General features: G+C 36.4%; 1 protein-coding gene across 2 annotated transcripts in view; it reads right to left on the bottom strand.

The window, feature by feature from the left end:
• Nucleotides 1-17,122: 17,122 nt before the first annotated feature.
• Nucleotides 17,123-26,132, bottom strand: part of CAMSAP1 (calmodulin regulated spectrin associated protein 1) — a 41,502-nt gene continuing 32,492 nt past the window's right edge. For both annotated transcript variants that reach the window (XM_067541804.1, XM_067541803.1), the window contains exons 13-18: nt 23,889-24,025; nt 23,571-23,779; nt 23,388-23,490; nt 22,920-23,035; nt 21,942-22,060; nt 17,123-19,261 (exon numbers count right to left, since the gene is read on the bottom strand). In XM_067541804.1, coding sequence (XP_067397905.1) covers nt 18,959-19,261; nt 21,942-22,060; nt 22,920-23,035; nt 23,388-23,490; nt 23,571-23,779; nt 23,889-24,025 — 987 coding nt within the window. In that variant the 3' untranslated portion in view covers nt 17,123-18,958. The remainder of the gene's footprint in view (nt 19,262-21,941; nt 22,061-22,919; nt 23,036-23,387; nt 23,491-23,570; nt 23,780-23,888; nt 24,026-26,132) is intronic.

The raw sequence follows: 26,132 nt of genomic DNA on the forward strand, positions 1-26,132 counted from the left end.
TGTCAGAATCAACTCCTCGAGGACTCCAAGGCCAGAGAAAGCCAAATGCTGAATCCCACAGCTCAGCAGGCAGTTCCTGCTGAGATCCAGACTCCGCAGGCTGCTGTTGTCCTTTGCAACAAAGGTTAGGTTTGCAAGTGAAGAGAACAGAAATCCCGTTACGGAGAGCAAATGAAGACGCTGGAAGTTCTGGAAAGACAGTGAAGGTATCTTGCTGAGGTTTCCATGCCGTAATAGTATTTTCTCCGTGGAGTTTGGCAAAGCTGATAATACTGAGGTAGAAAAAAGATGTTCGGAATTAAACTACAGGAAGACAACAGGCTGCTCTAATTTAAAGTTGGGTACCAACCCTGGGATGGGACAGCATTGGGAAAGTACAAAGGGCTACAGCAGAAGATCGGACTGCACTGACTGAAATTGATCTACTCAAAGACAGACCTCCTTCTGCTGCGCTCCTAATTATCCTCCCGCTTGTGCTTGGCATATGGCCTACTACTGAAATCATAAGTCCTATCACCACCTGGACTGGATAATGTGTCTTTTGTATGACAATTACTTTTTCCTTTTTATAATTTTCCACATGCATATATTTTTACTTCTAGACCGATTTGTTATAAATATAAAATAATCATTGTTCAAAAACAACATGCAATTTAAGAATTCCAAAAACTACTATTCTCTTCTGTGAATTAGCAGCAACAAGCGTGAGGGAGGGGAATAAAAGCTTACCTTCCTGAAGCGAGGAGACATGCTCACATTCTGCTAGCCCAGTGGAGCAGTATTTACAGATTGGAGGACAAGATTGAGCTACTTCCAAAGAAATCAGCAGAGGGAAACTAGCAAGGGCTAAAATACCTGTTTAGACACACAAAATCCAGTTACAAACACACACACACGCACTAGAAAAAGTTCTTTTTGAGGATCTTCTTAAACCTGCAGTATTCTGACTTCCTATAGTTGCTCTGTATCTGTTGGGAAACTAGGGATTAAAAGGTATGCACGAAGGGAAGCATCTGTCACTTTTTCATTTCACTATAACGTTTTAGTGTCTCTTAATATCATTTACTATTTACAAAAATTATTTAATTAGAAAGGGCTGTTGGCTATTGAAAATTTAAAACAAAGGGTTCTTTTTTAACATGGCTTTGAAATTAATACAACTTTCTGCAATATCAAAATGACACACACACTATCGACTGAAGCACTGTGATAACATAATGAGTTAGATGGTGGTTGTTTCTAGGAAAGTTTCTGCATTCATATTGTAGAATACCATATGGTATTTATTAATTCAGTAATCATCATCTTCACTCTTCACAGGTTATTAACTGACACACACAGACAGAGCAGGGGTTTTCAAATTATTATATATAGTGTGCACTGTATCTTAATAGAGTGATTGCCTTCTGGACCCCCAACCCTCCCATTTCCCCATGACAACTACAATAATTGCTTACATGGAAAATCAATATTAAGAAAATATTTCATGTGTTTTTAGCTCTCCTGAGGCAACGAAACAGTTAGTAAAAAGGTAAAGAGATCACTATGTAACTAGCTATCTCTGGGTGGACCACTGCTGCTATGTATCATAAATGGGGGTTGTGTATACTGTAATACTACATCACTTTTCTTGAAAGAAAAAAAAAAACTTCTCTAATTTGATGTAGAAAACATTCAGATACCATATCAGTAAACATGAAAATATTTAGATGATGTATCTAAACATGTTCTATTTTGTGAACTTATTTCCTGAATTGTATTCTATACCACCACCCATTCCCTGTTCCAGCACATATCTTAGGCTATATATTCTGCCAATTAATGTTCTTTACAAAGCATACTGCTGGCATTTTCTCAGCATCTGGGAATATAAACAGCCACAATTGTGTTGTATAACCTGACTACATACTGAAGTAAGTTAAGGCATGAGATTTATTTGCACTGGTCATAAACTCATATTTTAACTTGTTCAAAAATATTACAAATAAAAATATTACCCTATCATTAGCAAGAACAAAAAATGCTCTAGTCAGGTTTAACACTTGCACGTTTTTTTTCAAACAGCTAATTAGATGCACACACCTTTGAAAATATTTTTAATCTTCAGGGTATTTTTCTGAAGAAGGTTGATTCATAAATTTACTTTATGGTAGTAATTTTGGGTGACTATAAAGGAAGAGGCAAAAGTGTCTTGTGGAAAGTAAATTTCAATTTCAGGCAGCTGCAAATGTATGTGTTCTTTCATTAAAAAAATTGATTAGACACTCAGCCTAATTTTTAAAAAACGGGGCTGTCAATTGCATGCCAAATTTAGATAGACAGTTACTGCAACTCCACAAATAAAAGGGTACATTATGTTTTATGTGCACAACTACCCAGATTACAGGCATCAGCACAGTAATTGTGCATTAAATTGCACATCCTACTTTAAAAAAAAAAAATATACCCCTCCTATGACTTATAGGAATGCCCTTTTCCAAAGGGGTAAAGAGATTTTTCCTATCTAGAACACATGGAAAACTGATTAATGGATTCATCTACAATTGCAATATTTCCATAAATATGACATGCAACCTTTTGGATTACACATCTGAGTTCACATTTTACAGTAATATTTCAATGTTAATTTTTCCTAACAATTTCAGCTCATATCACAGACACTATTCATTTATGCACAAGAGCATTCACTTCCCATTTAATATTTTATTCCTCTACAGAAAGCACAACAGAATAAATTTTGACCACCACCTGAAAATATGTATGCAATTATTTGATTTCTAACAAGTATGATTTTCCGCTGAATATCTAGCACAATTTAAATCCAAATGTTTGTTGCTAGAATTAATAAAAGTTGTAACAACTTACAATTCATCCTCAGAAATGCACTGGACTTTTCTTTTACAAACTGCAGCTTCCCTTGAGTACAGTAAGTTGTCACTTGTCAGAGTATTTATGCTTCATGAAAACATGGTTCACTAATTGGACCAGTCATCCATTTTAAGATTCATTACTGATTAACAACAAAGGAGGCAGGTTCAAACAGGAAATCTCCTGAATAAACAAGTCTGTTAAAAACTAACATTGAAAAACTTAGTGGTAACACTTTAAACAAATTATAAAAACACAACACAAAAACACAGAGATGACACTTCACATTTCATCCATACCCAACATCACGGGAAAACTCCTGTTGTTGGAAAGAGATGTTTATAGCTAGAGAGAGAACCCATATTTAAAAAGGACTGGTGGAAGTTGATGCTTTTTGATTATGAATAGACTGTACAATGATGCATTTTTCACTTAGGGTCACGTAAGCAGCATGCAAATGGAGGTTCCTATGTTTTTGTATTAAATTCACATTCTAGGAGATTACAAAAATAACTGAATTTACATTAATTGAAATTTAAAGTAGAATAGCAATAATGTTTATTAAATAATGAAAAGAGACTGATGGATTTAAGTGAGTGAATGGAGACTTGACAGCAAAACATCTTTACTGTAAAACTACCCTAATCAAAATCCTTACCTCACAGTGGAAAAAAAGGGGAGGGGTGTGCCAGCTGTATAACAAGAAGGAATTACAGTATTTCTAAACAAATCCAAACATACAGAATACATTCTTTGTGAATTGCCATCAGAACAAATATAAACATAAAAATGGAGTAGGGAGTCTGTTGGATTTAATTGCAAACAAACTAACAATCAGCAGTTCTCACTTGCATGAAAATCCATGGACGATTTCAGAACAAGATCTAATGTTTTGAATCTAATACAGATAATGGCTCACTATAGACAAACATTTCTAGTTACATGGTTTATTAGCCATATTATCAATTATTAATTGAAAATACAATGTGTAAAACCTAGCAAAGCCTATCAAAAAGACTGTTGTGCATATAAAATACCATTATAGCCCACTAGATATTTTTGCATTACTACTACTAAGAACATTTTGTGTACACACACACGCACGCACGCAATAAGCAATCCGTTTGGGAGAGATAACCCATTAGCATGACATAATACAGGTTAACATTTCATTTTTTGTGCAAGTAAATTGAAAATTTTACAATAATTTTTAGTGCTCATGAATATCCCAGGTTGACAACCCGGGATACTAATGGTCTCTGTTTAGTTATAGAATGAGTAGAGTAAATCAATAACCAGAATTGAAAAGCTCCATCCTCCATGAACTATCAGTTTCTAGGCAGCTGGAAAATTCTACAGCTAATTCATAAATTTGCCTGCTTCGTGTAAATGCCTGAATGAAAACCAGTAATGATATGGGTTATTTCAGGAGGGTGAGTAATGGGATTTGGAGTCTTCTACATCCGTGGTGCAAAACACCAGCTTAGAGATAAATTTTCAAAAGTGCTAACTGGCTTAGGTACCCCAAGTCATATTTACTTTCCATGGGACTTCAGTACATAAATTCCTTGGGCATTTTTAGAAAATGTACCCTTGACGATTACTGATCAAAACTCATTACTCATCCAAAGACTGTTTGGTCCCCTAGTTGAAATGAGTTTCATGGGTCTCTGTCAAGTTCCCTGTAAATAAATGACCACATCACAACAACCTTCATGACATTTGTCACCCTTTTTTAGCACCAAGAATTGACTGGATCATGGAGAAGACTCCCCGCTCATCCCTAGAAGTGGTTTTTCCAAAACATGGTTAAGACATTCTGGAGCATCAATACAGAGCAGTTTGCATTTCTCCTGAAGCATCTATAATAGAGGATTTCAGATTCCAATGCTGTCAGGTCTGGCATGTGTCACCACTACTGAAATATTATATAACAATTTTGGTTAAACAAGCAGCCGATAGTACTTGGAACATTTTTTGATGGACAGCAATGACTTTACTTTGCTTTCATTGGGGGGTGGCTAGTAATTCGCACTTTATGAGTCTGCTTCCACCTCTCCCTCGTCCACCTTCCACGATTTTCCACAACTTCATGCAACAGATCAATGAAGGTGTATTCATTATTTTCGAGTAATGTGTTATCACATGGGGAGCATGTGTGACCAGATTTGTCAGAGGATGCTGGCGAGTGAAGATGGTCATCGCAGAATCCAGCCTGCGAAGCTGTATCTTTGTTATTCTTCTCTTTTACACTCTCAGGGCCTCTGAATCCTTTTCCAGGCATGGAGATGCAAACTTTCTCCGTTGCGGCTATTTGCTTAGATCCTTTCTTAAGTGGAGATACTAATTTCTTTGTTGGTTTTACTTCTCTCTTTAAGTCAGGTTTACCAGTGCTGTAATCATGAGTTGCCTTTTGTTCCTTTACAATATGGAGATGGAGATCATACTGAGTTTGTTCATCTTTGAATTCTGTTTTCCTGACTGCTGCTGGCACACCAGGATCACTAGAGGGCATAGAGAAAGGTGCCTTGAAGAAATCCTCATAATTTAAAATGTTTTGACTTTGGTCCCTTTTGCATTTTTCATATGGCCAAGTAAGAACTCTTCTCAAAGAACACAGCCTCATATTTACATTTCTGCTCACAGCACCTTTTTGTTCAGTGGATGATTCTTCAGCTGTATTAGTAGCAACACTTAAATACAACAGAGGTTCAAAGTTCTCTGTATTACCACTTCTTTTCGTTCCATCATTCAAACACACGTCTGAAATTCCATATTCCTGCAATGACTGCTTTAACAGTTCTGAACTATCCTTTTGGGGGGTTTCTATGCTTAGCTCAGTTGGTAAAGTGTTTGCATTGTGACTACGCAAAGGCTTCTTATCACAATCTTGAAAGCTATTAAAATACCACAGTTCCATAACATTGTTGCAGTCGTCTTTTTTCATGAAGGTTTGTTCATTTATTGCTACACAAGAGATTTTGGATTTCTCCTGGTTCCCATCGATTGATCTATGATGTTGAGAACTACTGTGTTGAAACTCAGTTCTCAACATAATTGGTGAGGCAGATTTTGCACGACTTTTCTGCATTCTATTTTCTTGAGTTTTGTCAATTTCCACAGTTGTCTGTACCTTTTCATCTGACAGTCCTTGACTCCTCAGTCTCTCTGTCATCCTGTTAATGTTCCCAGTTAGTTTTTCATGACTATTTTCAACAGTAGCTTCTTTTCCTGGCAGCACTTGCTTTTTATCTTGTTTCACCTTCCAGAGCAGGAGAAGCAGCAAAATAAATGAAAACAGCACTGCAAAAATAGTTCAAACCAATAAATTAAAAATTCACCAAAACTGAGAGGCAGTCACAATTTTCAAAAATATCAAATAAAAATTTGTGGAAAACTTGTGGAAAGGACAAAAAATTCCTAAAGACAGAACTGAGTTGTATATTTAATTCATTTCAGATTGAGAAAGGCTGGTATAAAATGTGGTTTACAAATGCACACACATTGATTTAGTGACAAAACTGAAAGAAAACTTACTGAACATTTTTATATTTTATTGTGCCATCCATTTGTGTTAATAAAAATGGAAATGTTTATCCAAAGCTAATATTCTAACGCAGAGTAAATTAATTCTTTTGTAAGCTTCCCCCATCAAAATTTTATTTTTTAACTTTATTTTAAACATAAAATTCTGCTTTTATGTACATCTTCTATTGAACCAATCTTTCAGGTGGTTTGTTTGCATGTACTTTTTAACTTACACAATATATTAAATAGTAAGTTGCATCTGCAGCAGGTCTCATATTTTATAAACTTCCCCCAGCCTCTATTTATTATTTATTATCTGGAATAATAAATATGCTTTATTCATGATCTCTTTGGATAATATAGTGAATGGTTTAGTATTACCCAAACCACCTTTCTGTTTCTGGAATAATAAATTGCTCACTTGATGAGTGTCCTTATACACTATTAGTATACTAATAATGTATATATTACTGCATTAAGTACTGAAATACATTCAAAGTACTTTGAATGTATTTTCTCTGAACAGACAAGAAAATTAATAAGACACCCTGTCATTACTTCTTCAATGGAATTGTGACAGGTTTTTTGATGTGCATCTTGTATATTAACATTCCACTGAACAAGACAACCTCTTTCTTGAAAAGAAGTGTACAGAATGTTGGTGTAACCCCTTGCTGTAATGGGGGGATATGTTTTCAAGGCCTGTGTTTGAAATTCATTTGACGATATGAAATAAGATGCTGAAAATTACTGTAACACACCTACACAGAGGAGGATTGTTGGCAACCCAACTTTATAGAAGTCATTCTCAAGTGGTGGTGATGAGAGAATAGGTGGGCAGTTAAAGTCAGAGATGTTCCAAACTGGAATTCCCTTCAGGCCTGGTGGGCTCTGACACAACACGGATGAAGCATCTTCCAACACAGAAGCATTCATCAGTTCTGTAAAAACAAAAAGCAAATGACTAACCTAGGACTACATAATATCCCAGGCTCTCACCACTACTTGTTAAAATACCCGTAGATTCCACTAACATCAGAGTGAGGCCTGCAGGTGCTCAGCACCTTTGAACACAAAGCCACTTATTTAAGTGGCTAAATTTTAATTTAGGTTCCTAATTTTATGCACTCAAGTTTTAACATTTTGGCCTCTGATTTTAATCTCAAGTGCAACATAAGGAAAAAAGCTTACTTACCAGTAACGGCTGTTCTTCGAGATGTGTTGTTCATGTCCATTCCACTATAGGTGTGTGCACGCCTCTGTGCATGGTTACCCGGAATGTTTTTCCCCTTAGCAGATCCTGTAGGGCTCGCTCTGACGGCCCCTAGAGTCCTGCACACATGCCGCGGTATATGAGGTGCCGCTGGCCCTACACCCCCCTCAGTCCCTTCTTTCTGCCAACTCCAACAGCGGGGATGGGGGATGGGTTGTGGAATGGACATGAGCAACACATCTCGGAGAACATCAGTTACTGATAAGTAACCTTGTTTTCTTCTTCGAGTGCTTGCTCATGTCCATTCCACTACAGGTGACTAACAAGCAGTACCTTGGAGGTGGGTCGGAGTTACCGGTGAACTGCCTGCAAACCCAGCTCTGCTGAAGCCCGCGTCTTCCGCGCCCGTTGGACAGAGGCGTGGTGGCACGTGAAGGTATGTACTGCCAGCCTGGCAGCTGCTCTGCAGCTGCCCTGCCCTGGCACTTCCGCTAGGAAGGCTGTGGATGGAGCTTGAGCTCTGTTGAGTGAGCTGTGGTGGCGCCCAGAAGCGGCACTTTCACCTGCTCGTAGCCAAACGTGATGCAGGAAGTTATTCACAAGGAAAATGCGCCGGGCGGAGACCGGTGAACCTTTCATCCGGTCGGCTGCTGCAACAAAGAGCTGCATCGTTCTCCGGAACAGCCTCGTGCATCTGATGTAGAAGCCAGGGCCCCTCTCATGTTTTTAACAAGTGCTGCCTTCTCTTCTCCTCTGAACCGTGTGGTTCGGGGAAAACATAGGGAGAATATCTGTTGGTCACAATGAAACTGGGAACCCACCTTGGGCCGGATGGCCTGGTGCGGCCTCAACTGAACCATATCTCTACAGAATACAGTATGAGGGGGGAGCTCTGAGGTCAGAGCCCTGATCCTGGAGACCTTCCTTGCCGAGGTAAACACCCCCAGGAAGGCCACCTTCCCGGAAGGCCGGAGTAGAGGGCATGACACAGTGAGTTCCAAGGGGTGGGGGGGGCCCATGGGCTGGGAAGGACCAGGTCAAGATCCCAGGCAGCCATCAGATCGCAGACCTACGGATAGAGCCTCCCACCCCCTTCAGGAACCTAACCAACATCATATACCGCGGCATATGCGCAGGACTCCAGGGGCACCAGAGCCTGACCTACGGAATCTGCTAAGGGGAAAAAAGTTCCAGTAGCCATGCACGGAGGCATGCACACACCTATAGTGGAATGGACGTGAGCAAGCACTCGAAGAACCACCTTTCGCTGACAGAAGGAGATGGTCTATAATAGAATTCCTAGTAAGTCTTTCCCATCTTGAATTTCTATGATAGAATTTATCTTTCTGTTTTTGTCCACTTTACTATTTCCACCTGCATTAGACATAATTCAGTGGAACTATTAGAACACAGGAGTGTTCTGCTGATGAGGTCCATCCAAACTTTTAAGATTTGTGTCTCTAAGTTGTAGGCCAAAAAGAACCAGTAATCAGAAGGTCTGGAATAATGTATGAATTAATTGAAAGAAAGTAACTGAGTACAATGTTTTGCAATTGATTCAACTTTCATTCCAGAGTGAAAATGCAGTCTGTTCCACACACCGACCCAACGTTATACTTGCAGAGTTTCTCACAATCCCTTTTTACATACTTCTGACACTATGAAACAAATTATTAACACTATGTAGTTCTTAATTTCGTTATGTTTTCATAGTACGATCTTGGATCTGGAACTATTCCTCCTACTCTTGAAAAATAAATCTTTACTATAGGTGACATGCTTACACAGGGAAATAAAGCTATAGTACATTGCCCAACAGAATGTAACCCCAACTTTAATACTTAGTACTGTAACACAGTACAGAAATTTACGGTAACATGCTTTAAGGGGTTGTCAAATTATTATAAATGCAGTGAAACCCTGGACAACCAAATCTCTACTAGCCAGACCATACATTGTAAAGTACTTCCAACAAGCTTCACCGTTCTATATAGCTATCTGGCTACAGACTCCCCATTATCTGAACTTATTTGGAGTTGCTCAAGTGTTCTGGATAATTGAAATTACACTGTACATTACCTTGTAAAAAATATCCAAAATCTTGAAGTTCACAGGAACAGTTCCATGGATTGTTACCCAGTTTCATTATTGGAGACATCAGCCCATTGAACACATTTCTTGCTAAGGTAGATAAGTTATTACCAGATAGATCAATAAAAGTTAGTTTGGACAAATTCATCAAACTTCCACCTGCAATCATATGAATTCTGTTGCTTGCTAAATTAAGGGTTGTCAGGTTACAGAAACTTGACAACATATGGGGTCCTATTTCCTGAATGATGTTCTGAGACACTGTAAGGTTTTCTAAGTACCATGGTTTGGAAAGCCAAGAAGCCATAACTGTAGTCAGATTATTTTGATATAAACTGAGTTTGGTGAGACTACGGAAAGCATAAAAGGCTCCAGGTTCAATTCTTGTGATGCCACTGTTTGCAAGAGCTAGACTGGTGACAGATTTCAAGTTTGGGCTGCTGAAGACAGTTGAGTTGATCACCCCAATCTTCGTTACAACGAATAGAATAGAGGTCAGACTTTCTGGAAAATCTAGGGGAAAAAAACAGAAAAATGTGCTTGAATACCCAAGGACTAATAGCAGTTCTGTTCACATTCTGGGTTTTTCCCCCTCTTCAAAATTTAAAAGTAGTATGAGTGAGGAAACCCTAATTTGATCTCAATGTATGCTCCTAACAGTGATAGATAATTGAAAATTAAATCCTTTTGTTTGATATTAAGAATAAATTATGTTTTTTTATTTTAGTACTATTTTATCTATGAATAAAGAGAAGATTTTCACAGGACAGGAGTTGGAAAATGAAGGCTAGATGTTGCTCTTACTCAACAAATATAGTAAAATATCAGCAATATCAATGTAATAAATTGCAAACCCATGTAACAAACTATATTTATCTTTCTCTGACCAACTCACCTGCACTCTGGGCATTGATACATCACCAATACAACTTATTCTAACATTCTAAACCTCTTAGCAGCTTCAATCACTTTCTTTTTCCCATTGTAAACAAACAAAATTACACTGATTTGAGATTTGGGACTGGCAATATTCAGTTCTGAACCAACAAACAGTTTAAAGTCTGACATTACAACACTGCGGAGATGTTGAGGGAAAAGGGAGTTTCTCAACTTTTTCCAACAGGACATATCATTTGCTACTAATCCTAGAACCTGAGATTAGTCTTTAAAAGTCATGTCATTTTAATGTACAGAAAAATCATTCTAGGTTATTTTCATTAGTGTTTTACGTTTTTTATTTAATTTTTCTCTGAGTATTCTACAGTTAGATGTGTAGTAACTAAGGCAACTGGCTTCACAAGGTGCAGAGGTAAAAGAGATAGTGCCAATGAAATCAATGGAAAGATTCCAATTCACCTCAATGGTCTTTTGTGTCAGGTCCTAAAATGTTTGTAAAATATTTTCCATAAAATGTGGCATATAGATAGTCTAAAGTTTGCCGGCACTAATTTCCAATTACTCGTGCAATGCATACATAGTTCACACTCACACAAAGATACAGTTATATGCTTGCATGTTGTACTATCTAACTTTTTAGTCACTAATCTGTTAACTGCACAAATTGTCTTTCCTCAAGTAGCAATAACAACCTCTAAAGCAAATTAAGTCGAACATACGGCGATCAGTGGGTTTCCTTTAAAATATTTTAAAGATTTTACAGTGGTATGAATTAATACAGAAAACTAGTAAAATGAAGAACTCAAATATAGGGTAAAGGTGCAATATAGACTATTAACTTTATTTATTCACATTTTTTCCCAATTAAGTTTCTTGTACAAAAGTTCCATCCAGAACTATGTGCAATTGTTCTGTGCTCTGTGACCAGGCATTTCTTAGTAGGACTAAGGAGCATAACCCACCTAATCACTATTAAATTAATCAAATAAACTCAAGCTGATAACAGATCAACTTTTGAGTCCAGAACATAAATTAGAAGTGAAACATCTTCCCATCCACAAAATTTTAAGCAGTAAACATTGCAGCACAAGTATAATTTTTGGAGTGACTTTCACTTTTCTCAGTAATCAAGATATAAACCTCTAATTTACCGTTTGGAATGGAAGAGCAGAAATACTCCTTTTCTAGCACACACTGGAATCTGGAAGTCTTCATCAGTCCCCAAATCAAAATAAGCTCAAAAAACACTGCAAAGACACATATGCTTAAACAAAATCATGAAGGAAATATTTCAAATGTTTAAAAAATTAAGCAGCACTTATATTGCTGATTACATACCTATATACACAATCCCTCAGTAAACTCAAGCTGATACTTTTGCTTTGTTTCGAAGTTTTTGCAGACTTAATGGATTAAGAAATTCAGCAGAAACTAGTTAAAAATTCTTTAAATATCTTGACCATAAAAAAAGCATGAAGACATAAAATTTCTTTGCTTATATTGAAGGCAAACTCCAAACCTTCTACAGTGCTGAATCAAAAGCTTGGCTTCAGAGTGATGTCAAGGAAGCTTCACACTATTAAGTTCATTACGCACCTTTGGCCGAGAGTTTGATTCATAGTCAGCTATTCCAACATTTTACCAGTAAGTATTTCTAGTATGAAAGTCCATTATTTGAATGCTGTTTTAAGTTTATAGCACAAAAATTTTAATGTAGGATGAGGAATTTACTTACATTTCATGATGTACAAATTCTTTTCATTTAAAAAGGTATGGTCAACTTTTGCTTGTTGGAACGCTAATAACTTCTGCCTGAGAGCTTGCATGTGATAAAAGAGCATAAGAATGCATGTGGTATTTTTCTGTCAAAAGACAAGCCAAGACCTGTTAAATTATCTTCATTTCCCTCAGGTATCACAGCGGTGGGCTAAAAGTGCAGTCACATGGATAACCAGTAGTGTGTATCCGCATGGTATCTCCATGGATCTGTCACACTGGCAATAATATTTAACCATTTCATGGTAGAATATAGGAAAAATGTCTACTCTTCTAAATCCACTGAAGTTTAAAACAGATCATTAGAAATGTGTAATATGAAAAACAGTCCATTTGGCATCAGTGGTTGTTAACCATTATTCATTTTTCAGAAAAATGCTTTGTATAGTTAACCAAAATTCATCGTAGCTTGTGAACACAAGCAAACATTCTGAGGTAAATTTGCACCAAAAGCACAGAAGGAAGAGCTTGACTTCTTTTGGGATTAACATAGAACAGATGTCACTTTTATACACTAAAGTAATACTTGGTTCAACTACACAAATAAATTAAGTCACTTCAAACAGTTCTCACGAAAAGTGCATAAAAATGTCCACTCATCAGAAGCAGAAAAAAACAACTTTAAATAAAAGTCTTTCAGGCTTTCTGTACATTATAAATAAGCAAAAAAGGGCAGAAGTCAATCTTTTAAAAAAACTTGGCAGGTCACCTTAATATTAGTGTTACGCATTCTGCTGACAAGGTCTTGATGTTAATAGTCAAAACATTTCAGCATTTTTTTTTTAATTTGTATCCCTTCTTTTAAGTCTTGTAATTTACATCTTCACTGTCATCTTAACCATACAATGACAAAATTAGTTGCAGGTACAATACCTTCACACAGCAATTTCTGCCTCTCGTCTTCTATCATACCATGAACATATTTATGTTTCACAACACTGCTTAAGTATGCATTAAAAATTAAGTTACCTTAAATTGTTGAAGGCTGAACTGAGTGACTGGCTGGCTGGTACTCAGCACTCAGCCAGGGATGTTGGTATGGGGAAAAATCAGATACAAGAATGAGCTGCAGAGATATGTGTTTGGTCCTATGGCAAGGAAATACCATGGACACTATATTCCAGGGAAATAGTTAGAGTGAAGGAAGGTGCAGTTTTTTGGATTAAACATCTTTTGGGTACTGGCCATAGATTGTTATACTTTCACAATGGCTACTTAGATGGAGAAGGAAACCTAGAATTATGAAGATGAAAACCACTGCAAATTAGAATGAATGGATAATTTAAATCCCATGAACTTGTTTAGAGCATTCTTAGGTTAACGTATTTCCAGAATCATTGTCGCTGGAAGGTGAGAACTCCCAGCAGACATGAGGGACACACATTCTGGGTTCCATGATGTCAAGGATGATATAGCTGAGGTTAGTCCTGCTTTGAGCAGGGGGTTGGACTAGATGACCTCCTGAGGTCCCCTCCAACTCTAATATTCTATGATTCTAAGGTTAAAAAAAAAAGTTCATTCTGAACTTTCAGCTTGTATCCTTCACCACTCTGCTGTCTAGTGTGTAATTAGATTATATTGTATGTTAAATTTATCAAAATAATATGCCAATATTTTCATTGCTGCAGTTATTCTGCAGTAAATTCATTGCACTGGAGACACATTATGGAAATGGGAAAACCAAAAGACACCAACTACAAATGTGACAGTATATGCAAATACATAATGAACCAATGTTTAAGTTTGAAAAAGAAATCATGACATTAAAAAACACTTTAAAGATGTGCATTCCAATTGTTTACAAAACTGTAAGACTAAATATGTATTTTCAAAGAATTATATCAACCTGTACTGCATTATATCAACCAAAAACACAGGTAGGCTGTAGTGCTATGTTATTCTATAGTATCTACTCTCTGCTTCACCCAACCCAAGCCATAGTACAAATTGACAAGTATGGATATAAAACTGAAAGCTGGAGATCCAATTAGAAACTATTTAAAATTATTTTAGGGCCAAGATTGAAGCTAAAATCTTTTACAAACAGGTGACCACTTCTGTCATTTGAGCAATGCAGTTTTCTGACTTTTATTAGTGTATAATGCATATTTTAGTGAGTCTCATTTGAGCTATTTTAAGGGTCCATACTTTTATCAGCACATTTTAACAAAACTCGTAGATGTAAAGATAGGTCTGAGAGGAACCTACAGAACAGTCTGCATTTCTGTGATGCAGCCCAGATTAAAAAACAAAACAAAACAAACAAAAAGGAGAATTTAGACCATTGCATTTCCACTCTTTCCTGGCTCAATGCAAATATGGGAAAGTAGGAAAGATGTAACCTAAACTTAGAAGAAAACAGTAATTGAATATTGTTCTATTTTAGGTGTTAGTGTCTTTGAAAATTTGGTGAAAAATAGATTCAATTTTTTAGTGACAGCTTTGCATACTTTACCAATCCTTGGGGGGGAACCTAAACTGAAAACTCTTAACACTAAATCTAAGGCTCTGATTTTATTCCCATTGATATCAAAGGCAAAATTCTTATGGACAAAGAGGCACAAACTCTTAATGGGAGCATGATCAGAACCTCTAAAGGATGACTAATGGTTTTCTCCTTCGCAAGGGCAAATTCTGTTTTTAGTTACATTGGTAAGACTAGCTTTACTGGCTTCAATTGGCTTTGGTGTAACAGAGCAAAATATGGCCCCAGAGTACAGAAGACACTGAACATAGCAATTTAGAGTTGTAGGACTTACATAGATACACAGTATAAGGCCAAATCTTGATCCCACTGAAATCAATGACAAAACTTTGAGTGATTTCAATTTTAACAGGATTTTCACACAGTAACCAAGCCAAACTGATGATTCAGTGGGTAGGTGTATAAATGGAGGACTTTAGTACAATTTTGAAAAAGCTGCTTTGGAGGAATGATCTTCCTGATATACAAAAAGTAGGGGTTTTAACACAAGTTTTCTCTATCAGATAAAAATGATAATTAAAAATAAAAATGTAATTAACCCAAAACCTTAGAAACACAGGAAATATAGCCTTAAAAGGTTAAACTTAAAGAAATCCACACATGCTAAAGTATAGAAATACAGTCAGGGCACCCAAACAACCTTAACTCTACCCTGTTCTGGCACCATGCAATAGCCACATGATTAAGGATTTGGGTTTTTTGGGGGGTTGGTGAGGGGAGGGTTATTTTGATTTTTAAAAGTTTATGGTTCCAGATTAAAAAAAAGGTTTCATGTAAAGAAATGTATGCTTTCCCTCAACACAACATGGCATTCAAGTTCCCCTGTACATACCCCACCAAGTTTTCCTTTCTTCCTGTGCCCCTGCATACAGATCCCCCAAATTCTACTTCCGACCTGACCCCTTACATTCCCCTATACCTACCCAGCCAGACTAGTTTCTCCTTACTTCCTGTTCTGTCTATATTGAGTGGATCTGGTACAATAGGTAAGCTTTTGAAAAACTTTAGGATTAAAGAATTTGATTTTTTCGTACCTTTAACATTTGACAAAGGCTGACATTTTCAGAGAGGTTCATGAAGAACTGTCCTCTTTCAAAATGGCCACCTTTTCCGGTTGTTCTTAACGTTGATGTTACATGCTCCTTTTAGTTAAAAACAAACAAACAAAAACCTTCTCCAAAATGGCCACTGCCTTCCATTGTTCTCAATTGAAAGTGAAGCCAAACTACCCTCAGGGAAAATGGTGGCCTTGTATGATGCCATGAGACAGACTGGAACACTGAGAAGAAGGGGAATAAAGACAGCAGTCATCTTTACTATGAGTAGCAAAGTCTCAGTCTCACTGAGAATAGGAGATGACAGCCATTCTGAAGGAAGGCAGTTCTTCATGGAATTCTCTGAAGATTTTTCTTCCATCTCTGCTGAAGAAGAAACTTTGAAGAATGGGGAAAACTGTCATTAATCCTAAAAAGAATTTCTTCAATGAACAAGAGTGTGCTTTTTTCTGTTAAGATTATGAGGAACAAAAAGGTCTGACATGGGATGCTAGACTTCTGAAAGGACCCATTTTAAAATTAATTTTAACTCCTAAACTAATTAATGGATTTACTGTACAGTCTCAGAAAATTCATTCTATGCTGAAAGAATAAGGGCTGTAGTTTGGGAGAGATAGGATTTACTTTTCATACCAAACAGAGGTGAATCCAACCTTAACTATGGAGCCATACCTGGTGCCTCAAAATAAATTCTCAGATTAACACTGAAGCCCAGTTTGGAAAAATGTTAGTGCTTTTGAAATTCTGTACTATGATAAAGAAACTGAACTATCTGGGGAGTCAACAAGGTCCTGTAGATAGGGGACACGACTGAGTCAGGAGACCTGGGATTTCATTTCTAGCTCTACGACTGACTCTCTGCATAACTCTGGAGTCTGGTTTTAGTTTTTCTATATGTAACTGGTGATAAGATACTTAAATTTATTTATAAAGTGCTTTGAATGAAACATATTATATTATGAGTATGAAATTTAAAAAAAATTGTTGTATGCTTTGCTAGAAACCCTTGTATGATTTTGACCAAATGTCATAGTTTAGGAAAAGGTCAAGAGGATGATATTATTCCAATAAATAATTATAGTAACTTCCACCTTATAAGAATCTTCATCTTCATGTAAACATAGAATAGCACATCTTGAAAGTTTATGATTAGTTCTTTAACAGGATGATGTGTTGCAACAAAAAGTACACATGAAATAAAAAAGGAAATCAGTTCATGATTTTTATTACATTTCAGTGCTTTCATAAAATAAATAAGGTATATAATATCAAACTGTGAGAAATAAAGCACAAGCATGAAAAGCATGGTAACAGAAAAATTACACTCATAACGGTGTTTAATACTTAGCACTTCAGAAATCATAAAGCCTTTAGTTATTTACACACAACCAGCTATCCAACAAAATTTACAGAGTTGCAGCAGCCTATTTAAAAAGTATTGGAAGGGTGGGGGTTGAGAAGACTGCAATGGAAGACCTTCACTTTGCTCTAACTAGCATTTCATCACGTACCCTATTTTCCCCTTATGTACAAGACTCAGTTTGTTACTCCATTAACTTTTAAAGTTTATTTAATAATTACACTGTACTGTATTTTAGAGTTTGTTTATATCTAGAACTGGAATAGTGCCCTCTGCACTACAAGACATATATTCAAGTAACACTTCAAATAAAAGTAAACATGTGCAAACCAAAGTTATAAACCTACAAAATCCTCAGGTAGTAGTGTCAAAATAAGATGTAGTAGGAACATGCTAATGGATAAGTTATGTTGTAGTTACAACACTCTAGTTACTTGAAAGCATGGGCATTAAAGGGAAATGAGGGCCTTTAAATAAAATTGCAAATATACCCCGTTGCACCCAAACAAAAATTTGATCTGCTGAACACCACAAAGATTTTTAAGGTCATAACTCAAGATTTAATATTTCAACATGAAAAGAAATCAAAGCCATTTGACTTATTTGGGCTTTTGAAACAAATGCAAATTTCTGTTCAAAAATTGCTTTTAAATGAGAAAACAAACCAATTTAATATATATATTAATATATCACCCCAAAATTTTAAAAAAATGTACACACTCTTCATTTTAGAGCATGCTGCTCATTCAGAATAAAGACAGGACAAAGAAAGTAGAATTACATTTCATGACGTAATAAAAACATTAAAATTTGTGATCATTAAGTGCACCATTATACAGGAGTAACGTGCTCAGTGGAAATGTTCGACATCAACCAGAATCTGTCTTTATTAAAGCAAACAAATCCTTAGGACACTACCTGAAACTGAAATAATGATAACTGTGCTCCATTCAGCTTGCCTCGAATTTCAATTAGGCATATTCCAGCTAGTAGCACCTGTATGCCTCTTCATGATTGTATTCCAGAAATATTCATCTTTAAATTTGCAACCGTTATTTTTAAAAAAGACAGACTTTGCAATTTTTCAGTGCTTATAGTGAACAGTTACCGTACGTAAACTTTGTTCTGAGCAGCATGAGCTGGGGCTTTTCCAGAAATCTGAGCACTGGACTTAATGTTGGCAGCAGATACAGTACAACAATTTGTTATATTATACAGTTCCTCAAAAAAATTCTCAAAGGATGATTTTCCCTAAAGACCATTTCTCAAAAAAGCTTATCACCCAAGATCTGTTCTCAATTCTTCTACTGAAGTTCAGAGCTTGCCAACTTTAGGAGTGACAGGGGAAATGAGGTGGAGAGAAAAGCAAACTAAATTATTCCCAATTTGTACCGACGAAGAACTTCAAGTAAAAGGAAATCCACTGATTAAAAGATCTTGCTACATGCAGTCTCTCATTTGAAAGCCTCAGTAGTTAGCATTGGGTGTAACAGCAGATTTATCATTCATAAAAAACACTGGCATTGTTCCTTCATTCTTATTTACTTGCATCCATCGTTTTTGTTTAGAAGCCTCTTAAAAATGTTTATGGTTCCGCACATTTCATACCCAACTGGAGAAAAATGGTAAACATTTCTTCTTTTAATGTAATCCCATTCAGCAATCTTCTCCACAAAAATTCAGTTTCATTTACGAGTCTGGTTCTTCTTTGGCACTGCAGGTCTCTTGGCTTGCCACAAATGGTTATGAATAGTAAGAGCATCCACACTGACAGACATGGTTTTGGCTGGAATTAAGTTAAACTGTTTTCTGTCTGAGCTATATTTATAAAGTTTGTCAATCATTTTCTTGGTGATGCTCTTTGGCCCTGTTCCAGTCAGCTTGTAGATTTCTTCAGTGTCAGGGTAGTAGCAGTAAAGCGCTCTAAACTGGCAGCCAGCATCACGGAACAAAATAATGTAGTGGTTGGCATCACACTTCTCTAGTTCCTGTATTTTAAAAAAGAAAAGTGCTTAGACTGTTCATAATGAAAATTACCAAACAATACTGGGTACTCAGTAAATTAAAGATATGAAAAGTTTCTTAATTCGGAATTCTTGAAAAGCTAAACATTTAAAATACTGTTTTCTGCTGTTTTCCCCTATGCACTCTGACATCAGGAGTTGGGATTTCCAGATATAACACTAATGCAGAGCACAGGAGATACTGATCTGCCAGGTAACAATATAATGTAATACTGAAGACAAGGAGAACTCATGACACAGAAAGGACTCAACCATTAAAAGAGGAACTTCCATCTTAAACATCATCACATTGGGGACAAGATGACACATTGTATCTCGTCAACTATTTTCGCTATGCTTCTGCATTATTTTATTTTTAACTTGACAACAGTAAGTTTAGAATAAGCTTCTCAACAAATTCTTATTACACAGAAAGGGGGACAAAAGGAAAAACCAGTGCCATGAAATATACAAATAGTGATCTAATTAACTGCATTTCTTTTGTATTTGACATTAACATAGAAATACTACACTTCAATTTAATATATTACTTGAAATACAGTGATTGGATACAATAATTAAATTAGGCTACAGGATTGGAAACTTTACATTCTCTTGCTATATAAGTACCTCCCTAGTGACTAATCCATAGAGTAGCACTAAGCTTTTGCCTTTGAGAATGCAGTTACCAGTTTAATATGGCAAGAGAACAACAACATAAAAAGTGATCCCATTATTTTTATTTTAAAAAAAAATTAGGCTCCTTAGGAGCACATCTAGACCAATCATTTTCCATCCCAAGGTCCACAAGAGGGGAAAACCCATATAAACAGAGCAGTTAGAGATTACCCTTGTGAACACAGGTGTTTAAATACTTGTGCATACCCTACAGAAGATTTTTTATGATTATGTACAAATCCTAGAGAAAAAGGGGTACTAATTTTCCTTTTCTACACTAGTGAAAACAAAAATTGTTTTTTATGATGTTTACTTCCGGGAGATGATCAAGCAATTCTCGTGAAAGCCATGTCAGCCAAAGATAGTGAAGATGGTGACCAAAACAGAAACACTGAAGAAATTAAAGATCTCAAAATATTGTCTGAATTATTTGACTGTAAAGAGACTCAGCAGAAGAGAAATAATTCAGAAACACTGGTTTGTCTACTGTTCTTGCACTGTCTCCATTATATTGTCTTGCTTTGCAACACCACTGCATCTCAATATCATAGGAAGAATTTTACAGTATAAGAGTTTGCATACATTTTTCTTTTGAATGAATGTGTGGGTTCTTCTTTAACCCCTTTAAATTAGTCTGGCTCTAAATTAAGGGGGACTATTAGACTTATAGACTTTCAGGTTAGAAGGCTGCAGAGGATGGCGAAAAAACCCCAGGGTCTTTGTCAATCGGATTTGAGAGAAAATTCCTTTCTGACCCCAAATATGGCGATCAGTTAGACCCTGAGCACGTGGGAAAGACCCACCAGCCAGACAATACAATTCTCATATGTACATCACATCAGGACTTCTGGAAATGCAGTATTTAGGCATTTGTATTTACTTGCTTCACACTGAAGATTGTTTTTAATTTTTGCAAACTACTCTTTGTGATGGTGCAAGACTGTACATATTTCTAAAAAAAAATAAGTTTAGTTGAGAAATTACCAAAAATACAAATGTATTATCTCTTTTTGATAAAAGCAAAGCCAACTCATAACAGTATTTTAGACCACAACATTTCCACAAACTAGGGCAAAGTCTTTTTTCTTAGAGATAAGAAGAAATTGCCTCAAGATTTCTAACTATTATCCTTTTGCTTCATCCTTCAAATCTACCTAGCTTAAGTTTTTCTTTAACATTATCATTGTAGGTCGAGGGACATTTACATCGAGCACATCACCGGACACAGGCAGTACCGTGAGGAGTAAGCCGGAGCGCCACCATGAGAAACTTACGGCCTGATGGACTAACTTAAATGAGGGACAACCCACTCTTATGGACCTATCCACTCCCCCTTAACTACATCCCCCGTAAGCCCCACACCCAGTGATGTTCCCTCATTATCGATTCCTTGTACTCCTAACCGTCAAAACTATCCTCCCCCCCAATCCAGGATACCGCAGATTAGCCTCTCGTTTGCTCCCCGATTCCCAACCAAACTCTGTACCCCTCCCTGATAATCTGTACCCTATGTCTGGATGTTCAGTAACTACCTCGCTTCAACGCTGTACCGTAACTTTTTAAACATTATCTTTAATAAAATTTTTAAACATTAAAGTTCGTTTTTCTTTCCTTAAAACCTGCTTCTGCCTAACTTTGCATCATTGACCACCTCCAAGGAAATGAATATGTTTTACTCCCAACACATGTGTTGCCAATGGAAGCATCCACACTTTAATAAATACAGTTAAACTCAGTTTTCAACGTTCATAATGTTTTAAATAGTAGCATGCAGAAAATTCTTCCAAATGCAGATTTTGGGGAGCAGGAAGAGTTGGGAGAGGAAGAATACCAATATGTTAACGAAAACAGCATGCTTGACTTCATATGCATGTTATGGGACGAGCATTCAATATAACATATTAATGGAATTATGAAATAAGCATTATAGATGATAGTTTACTGCAGTTACATTCATAACACTGCAGTTTTAGTAAAAACTACTTGCCTCTAATATTGAATTCTTATGTGGTTCATTCACTTTTCCAGCAAGACAGCAATGGGATATAGCATTGTGAATAATTGGTTTATTTGACTTGCTGCTGGGTTCTTTAAATAATTTTGGACCTTGGAAAGATAAGAAACAAGTTATTTACTAAATATTAGAACTAGGTAAATTTAATAGCGGTTCTTAAATTTTAATTCTATTAAATAAGTATGTAAAGCTAAGAGCTGCACAGTTGCAAATGGATGGGAACAATGGCTTACACGTTTCTGATGCAAAACATCACTTTATTAAAGAAAGCATCAGGGATTTAAAAAAAAATCTAACTGAAAAGTGATTTTAAATAAAAATAGTTTATTTTATACATACTGAAGGGCTCAACATAGTTACATATGGATTCTCTTTCCAGTGCATAAACCCAGAGAGGATGCTCATTCCTACACAGGTACCTCAATCTGTACTAGAAACTGGCTAAGTGCTGTTTGGAATTTTAGGCTCCTGGAGTATCCCCCTTTCTGAACAACCATCTTCTACTTTAAATCCCTTTCCCCATTCTCTCAGCTGCTACATCATGGAATCAACATTATGGCTAAGCAGTTAACAACTAGGAAACTCAAAAGTAGCTACCAAGACTATAAGCATTATGTTTATGAGACAGATTAGCAATAAGGCAAAAAGCTTCTCCCAAACTTCTCACAACAATGTTGACTTTTGTAACAACTCCAAATATTGAAGGATTTTGCACTGATTATAGCAAAGAGTATTTTAAAAATGAAATACATCTGACGCATTTTCTACAACTAATATTCACTATTTAAATTAAATCACTGACATTTTTTAAACATTCAAGCATTCTGACACATTGGAGCTGCCAGAAACAAGAACTCATCACACCACAATTCACTATAACATTTACTATTTGACTGGCATTATTTAATGCTCCTAAGTTAGAAATAATTAACGTAAAATGGAAGCATTTACCTGTGTACTCTGCCACTGAAGCAATTGAAGATGCTGTTGAAGCATTTTCCCAATCTCTCTCTGTGTTTCTGCTTGGGTTCCTGCTCAATATTGGTAAGGATTCCATTGACTCCACTCTGTCGGAGCAAAGCAGGGACCCACAGTGAGTTTTTTGTTAAATAAATTATTTCACATTCATTCACCAGTCATTTTCTCTTAATGGGGAAAGCAATTATTCTCCAACATATTGTCCCACCCAAAAGACGGCCAATTTCTATCAATCCTATTTTTAAAAGATTAATATAAGGTAATATGTATTATAAAAAATTCTATTTCCAAACAAAACAGATGAAGAACGCCCATCCACATGCCATTTTATTCCAATATATTTATAATTCTTAATGTATTTTATAAAATTATTTATTATACCATCAACATTTAATGCCAGTCCTATTTCATAATATAAGATTGATTGTTAATTGTCTTTACCGTTGGGAAGGAGTGCCACCAGAGTGTATGCTTTCAGGTTCAGTAGTTGCTGCAGATGCCAAAGACAGACTGGAACCAGACTGAGCACTACTTAGATTATCAGCTATAGGAAAAAAAGAAAACATGAAATAGGATTTTGTTAAAACAGATTGCAGACTCAAATGGAAATGAAAAAATACTTACGTGTGGAAGAACACTTTGTTCCTGAATCACTGTATGACTCTTCTCGATGGACTGACTTTGGCCTAGGTTTCTTGGGTTTTGATTTGGGTTTTCCAAGTCCTTGCTCTTCCAAAATTTGCTGCTGTTTTTTTCTCAAGTATTCTTGTTTGATGAGTTCTCTTCGGGCCTTCTCTTCCTCTTTTCGTATTCGGTCCTCTTCAGCTTTGCGACTGAAAAGGAAATATGGTTTTCAGAATCTAGTTATTTCCCACTTTCTCTAAGAAAAGAGTAGTTGTAAAATTATTCCTTTCCATAGTACAGTGTAAATGTTATGTTTACCGGGCTTCGTCTCTTTTTTGTTCAACTTCTGCCTCAAGCTGCTGCTTTCTGATCCGAGCCTCTTCAGCTTTGCGCTGCTGTTTTAAAAGGAATGCTGCACGCTTTTTTGCAAGTTCATCCTCTGCTTTCTGATCATCCTGCAGAATTGAAATTCCCCATAAGATACAGAGGTTTGGAGGATGGAGAAGGGAAATGAAACCGGACATCAACAAATACTTGAGGTCATAAGTGAAAACTTCAAAAAGATCATGTCTATTCTGAGAGTACCTCATGGAATGTATAAAATACATTCCAATAATCTAGTTTAGTTGCGTAAAATAGTTTCAAAATATCCTGTGAAGTCTACACTTTTCCAGAATTCACAATATAATAAATTAAGGAATCATGCATTACATAATAAGTTTTCAGCATTTTTGCTCAATAAGAAAACCTCATGAAAATACACATCTATTGTTCATGAAGATACAAGGGGGAAATATCGGTATCTATCTTAATACAGTATAATTTCATTATCAAACATACAATGCAGGAAACATCTAAAACTGCAAACTACACTATGCAGTGTAATATTCCCCCACTGGCCAGGATATCCTGTATCAATAATTCTATTATATGAATGTACTTAACCAAATCAATTACTACCAACCATACTATATAAAGGCAGAAGTCAAATTCATTAAAGTGTAAACAACCTCTCTTTCAAACTAATGTAACTAGAATTTTTAAAAGACATTGTGAAGCTGCCACGCTTGTGATACTTGTTATAATTAATACAATACAGAAACACAAACACACACAATATCCTAGTAGTTTCTTTGAATTTTAACAGTTAGAAAGAATATTACATTTGAAAAACATGTAGTGCTTGTATAACTATTATAGCATAAATATAATTCAGCTCTAACAACTTGCCCATCCCCATTCCAGAGCTAGTGTGGAAACAAAGAAGGCCTGTTAGTAGGTTACTTAGATTTAATATCTTCAGAGCAATAACCATTTTTTTGTTATATGTTTGTACAGTGCCTTCCACAATGGGGCCAGGACTGAGGCTCCTATGCAGTACCACAACAGTAATTCCCTTTAGCAGGGCATTTCAAAACATAATTTTGTTCCAATCTGGAGAAAAACTTAGAAATTTCTAAATTTTCCATGAAATGAAATGACCATTGTCTATACAGCTCTACTGAGTGCTGGGGACCCTGGAAGCCCCTACTCTGTGGCAGCTCATGTGGTGGGCTGCCCTGGCAGCTCAGGCAGTCACAAAGTCAGGAGAATGAAAGCCTACGCTGCCAAGGAGCTGGGAGCCTGAAAATCCAAGACACCAGGTGGGCTGCTGAGGCACTGGGCAGGTAAGCTGACAGGAAACCAGGAACCCTTGCAGGGAGGGTTCTGTCAGAATTTTGTTGTAATTGACACGGTCTTGCCAAATGCTTCAAAGGCTAATTCTGAACAAAAATGTTTTGCTGCAATTTTTATGACCAGCTATACAAATAATTCTCTATCCCATCTATATCCTGTCCAGCTCAACAGGTGAGCGAGCAGCAGAGAAACTATTTCAATACACAAAGGACAAAATTTATGTTTTCAAAAGGCACACATTTGGAAAAAACAAGCCTCCAAAAATTTAGGATAGAAGAGACCAACAAAGGAAAAAGTTCTTTCTTAATACCAGCTACTGGATGGAGAAAAGAAATCTTCCACCCCTTCCAGCAGCCTCGGCAAGGAAGCAAGAAATGGAGAAAATGACATAGAACTCCCTCTCTTCCTCAGCTCAGGGGAATAGGACACAGGTATAAGAAGTTTGTCAGATGATGTCAAAATTCTCATTTTCCAGTAGCAGGGCATATGGCACACAAACCTTTTTTTACCAGTGCATGCATTTATATCTACCAGGAACTACCAACCACCACATCCATCTTTTGTATGTTTGCAACTTCCTGATGTCTGGTAAATATTTCAAGTTACAGTTATCTCAGAACACCAACTTGATAGTCAAACTATTCAAAAATTGCAGATGAAGTATTTCTGCAACCTTGAAGATGCTTCTTGAAGTTCCCATGATGCAAGACAAAATGGTGGTGACAGATTGGTCTTAAATCATCTCATAGGGAACCCAATTATTTGTTTGACAGGATGTTTACATTAACAAAAACAGTCATTTTTAATTATGCATCTTGGACAATTTCATGTATCCCACAACAAACCTTATATAACAGAATGACGTTTATGTATCTTGAAAGCATA

Source organism: Emydura macquarii, unplaced genomic scaffold, assembly GCF_026122565.2.
Source record: "Emydura macquarii macquarii isolate MOO-44397 ecotype Brisbane River unplaced genomic scaffold, CSIRO-AGI_Emac_v2 contig_691, whole genome shotgun sequence".
Taxonomy (NCBI): domain Eukaryota; kingdom Metazoa; phylum Chordata; order Testudines; family Chelidae; genus Emydura; species Emydura macquarii.